The sequence below is a fragment of the Myotis lucifugus genome, unplaced genomic scaffold (genome assembly GCF_000147115.1).
Source record: "Myotis lucifugus unplaced genomic scaffold, Myoluc2.0 scaffold_117, whole genome shotgun sequence".
In the NCBI taxonomy this organism is placed as follows: Eukaryota; Metazoa; Chordata; class Mammalia; order Chiroptera; family Vespertilionidae; genus Myotis; species Myotis lucifugus.
The window spans coordinates 3,462,417-3,466,400 of NW_005871165.1; the positions used below are offsets into that span (position 1 = coordinate 3,462,417).

Consider the following 3,984-nt stretch of genomic DNA (forward strand, 5'->3'; position numbering starts at 1 on the left):
GGGGGTTGCTGCCTGTCTCTGCTTGGCTCGTGTGTCCTTGAGACTGCCTGCCTGAGCTATCGGGCTACCTTGGGGGGAGCTGGCGTTGGGGTGGGGTGTGCTGGGCTCGATGAATGGGAGCTGATGTCCCGGGGCATCCATGTGTGAGGAAGGCTCTGACCGAGTGGCTGAGGACAGGAACTTGCACACCCTCGGCTCAATTTTGTGACTTCAGCCAGACAGGCCTGGAGGGGAAGGGCTTGGAGGACGACCAGCTGTGGTCAGGTTGAGCGCAGCCAGCGGCTGCCTCGGCAGCGAGTGCTGATGTGCCGTCTTCCTCTGCGCTTGTCGGGCGCACACATCCGGCCCTTGATGTCCCACCTGCCTCCTTCCCTTCTCTCGGCCATTAAAGCCGCCCTGACACCACATCCAGGGCTGTCTTCTAGGAACTCCTCCTACCACATCCCTTTGAAGCGGAGCTCTGGCTTCCTGGGGCTTCCCAGCCCCACAGGGAGCCCTTTCTTTCTAGTCCCCACTTCCCTCCTCAGGCCCCTTCCCCTTCTCTAGGGAGCCATGAGAACTGATAGAACCAAAGAAAGAAATACAATTAAAACCAGATCCCTTACAGACCCACGGAAAATCATCGTGGCTAACGATTTGGGGCTGGGGCAGCTTCTCTATGTGAAGGGCCGGGGCCGCCCCTCCCCGGTGTTCCCGCTCTGGCCCGTCTACTCTCTGAGGCTCACGCTGCACCTCCAGGGTCAATATCTGCCACCTCTGTGACACAGGGTGGCTGTGTGGACGTCAGGCTTCCTGGCTTTCTTCAAAGCTCTGTAAGCCCCTCATAGGCCCTGGGGCCCAGGGATGCCCTCCAGCTTGAAGGGAAACCCAGAGGGGTCAGCTGTTCTCCCTGCCTCCATCCAGCAGAACTCGGCTCCAGCCACCTAGAACAGATGGCAGTGCTTGCTTGTGAAGCACTTAAGGGAAAGTTCTTTCGTATCTTTCCTGGGCACTGTATCATGCGTTCATTCTGTCAGTCAACTAATACTTGTTGAGCACCTACTAAAGGTCAGTGCCCTGGGGGCCGGACAGTCCCAGTCTTCTCGGGCTCCTTATCCCCTTCACTGGTGAGAACTGGTCATTGGTGTTTAATTGAAGATTGATACTACAACTTACATTCTGAGTTCTAGCCCTTAAGGGTGTGCTAATACTTTAAACTTTTAAAGAGCAGTAGAACCATTTTTTCCAAATAGAATTTTACACAAAACCTTGATGTATTCAAGGGGTAAGTTGGATTTTCACTTCTTTGATTTGAGAGACGGCAGCCCAGAGCTCACCCTCCTACCCAGGAGGCATCTCTGCGGGTGGAACCAGGAGGCTGGAGGGCACTGGGCTGCAGAGCAGAGGCTCTGACATCGGCTGCCAGCTTGGCCTCCACCTCCGCTGCTCCTGTGGGACCCTGGGCCAGCTGCTTAACCTGCCCAAGCCTGGGGTTCTCATATGCTAAAGGCGGGTAGGAATGGTACGCGCTTTAAAAGGGTTTCAGGATCAAATGCAATGGTATGTCCTCAGGACTTAGCATCCTGCAGTGTGTGATAAAGTCTCAGGAAATCTGAGAGGCTTTGAAAATGCACTGGATTGTTTCTGCTACAGCATTCTGCCTCTATGAGCGCTGATAGAAAACGAAAGCACAGGCACCCTCAGGGAGGTGCTCAGTCATGCCGAGGGGAGCAGAGGCAGCGGCGGGGGAGGGCAGAGCAGCGAGGGCTGGGGTGATCGGTGCATGCTTTCTCCAGTTTTGAAAATAGAAAGGGCCTGGAATAGACGAGGAGTGAGACCAGGCATCACTCAAGCCCAGAGACTCAGGGAGGGTCGAGTGCTGCACAGGGGCCAGTGAGGACAGCTCCCTGCGGAGGCCTTGAAGCCGAGGAGCAGAATGGAGAACCAGTGAGGGCCACTGTATCTTCTTGAGCAGGGGTCCTTAAACTACGGCCCGCGGGCCACATGCAAATACAAATATTGTATTTGTTCCCGTTTTGTTTTTTTACTTCAAAATAAGATATGTGCAGTGTGCATAGGAATTTGTTCATAGTTTTTTTTTTAAACTATAGTCCGGCCCTCCAACGGTCTGAGGGACAGTGAACTGGCCCCCTGTTTAAAAAGTTTGAGGACCCCTGTTCTTGAGCAAGGAAGTATGAGGAGTCACGTGACCCACAAGGGGCCTGCGCCTGCTGGTTGGCTCCGAGGGCAGCTGGTGGTGTGGCGGCCGTCCTGGGTCTTAGGTGTCCTGGGCGCGGCCCCACGAGGGCCTGGTTGGGACAGTGATTAGGGACATGTGGAGGAAGAGAGGCATCTAGTAGACATTTGAAAGAAAACCGCCAGGGCTCACACAGGTGCTCCCTGGATGAGATAACATCTTGAAGACGATGAGTAAGCGGTAAAAAGTCGTCCTGTTTAACTTGACGTTGTGACATTGTCGCTTGGAGCCTTGTGAATAGTGGTTCTAAAAAAGTTTACCAAATTGAATTGCACTGAATTGATTAGTTTATTCCACAAGTATGTAGTCATAGGTCCCACTGGGGGTGGAGCAGATGCCCTGCTCCCTCCCTCAGGAGCCAAGTGTCCGGAGATGGAGACGGACAGGCCCACAGGCATTGGTAAAGGAGCATGTGCAGCTGTGAACTGGACTGTACGGGGTGCGTCAGAGCAGAAAGGAGGGCTCCCTCCCCCAGACAGCGGGACAAGGGTAAGGAAGCGGATGCGTAAATGAGGAGTAGAGACCAGCTGTACCGAGGGGCCAGGGCGAGGGGCAAGACTGTCAGAGACAGGAGGTACAGAAGGGTGTGCAGAGACCTTGTGGTGAGAGAGGACGCGGCTCCTCCCGCAGCCAGAGCAGCTCCTCACAGGGCTGGAGCCTGGAGAGCAGGAGTGAGGAAGCAAAGACAAAGCAGGAAAGCTGCTAAGCACACCGAGAAGCGCTTTGTGCCTTGGCCGGTTGCTCAGTGGTTAGAGCGCTGGCCCGGGCACTGAAAGGTCACGTGGTTTGATTCCCAGTCAGGGGCACGTACCTGGGTTGCGGATTCGATCCTGGCCCCGGTCAGGGAGTGTGCGGGAGGCAACCAGTTGATGGGTCTCACATCACTGTTGCTCTCTCTCCCCCTCCTTCCTTGCCTTCCACTCTAAAAAATCAAGGGAAAGGATGTCCTCGGTGAGAAATAACAGACAAACAAAACAAACAAAAAAGGCACTAGGGAGTCATTCCGGTTTTTGAATGGTCAGCTGTAGGAGGTGGCTGGGGGGAACTGTGGTTTAGTTTTGGACACACGGAGCTAGGGGCTTATCCAAGTAGAGGTATGTCAGTAATTCCTTCAAGCATAATCTAGACAACAGAGCACGCATCACTCACTCCTTCTCATCCCGCACCGGGAGCAGCTCCCAAAGTCCCTTCTTACCAGGCGTCTCATCGGGAGCCCGTCTCTGTTTGTCTTGGTTCCCTCTTCTCGCTGGGAGGGCCCTGGACGGGGCATTTGGAGTTCATGTGGGTGGTGGTTACCCCTTGAAGGAGGGCTGAGCTGGGCTGGCTGCTGGGGCCTTGGATTCTCCCTGACACGTCACAGGTGTTCACCCCCTGCCCCAGGTCCACCTGCACGGTTTGGGCCCAGGACCCCGCCTCCTAATGGAATGTCACTCTGGGAAGTTAGTAACCGCCTCCCCTTTCTTTCAGCGGGCGCCAAAGCCTTCGTCTGTGATCAGTGCGGTGCCCAGTTCTCGAAGGAGGATGCCCTGGAGACACACAGGCAGACCCATACAGGTGAGTCGGCTTCGATCCCCATTCTCCAGCTCCTCCACAGTGTGGTAGCACGTGGATGGGAGGCATCTCGGCCGCACCCCTTCAGCAAGGCGATATGCAGTCATCTCCTGGGGACCTGCGAGTGGGGGTGGCTGGGCAGGTGTGACTTTGCTCCCCAGAGCATCGCCCTGGATTAGGCCTAAATCTGTCTCTAA

At 55.3% G+C, this 3,984-nt stretch overlaps 1 protein-coding gene across 1 annotated transcript in view; it reads left to right on the forward strand.

Annotated features, from left to right (window-relative positions):
* ZBTB16 (zinc finger and BTB domain containing 16) overlaps positions 1 to 3,984 on the forward strand; it is a 179,416-nt gene that overhangs the window by 122,388 nt on the left and 53,044 nt on the right. The window contains exon 4 of the mRNA XM_006093508.3: positions 3,704 to 3,790. Coding sequence (XP_006093570.1) covers positions 3,704 to 3,790 — 87 coding nt within the window. The remainder of the gene's footprint in view (positions 1 to 3,703; positions 3,791 to 3,984) is intronic.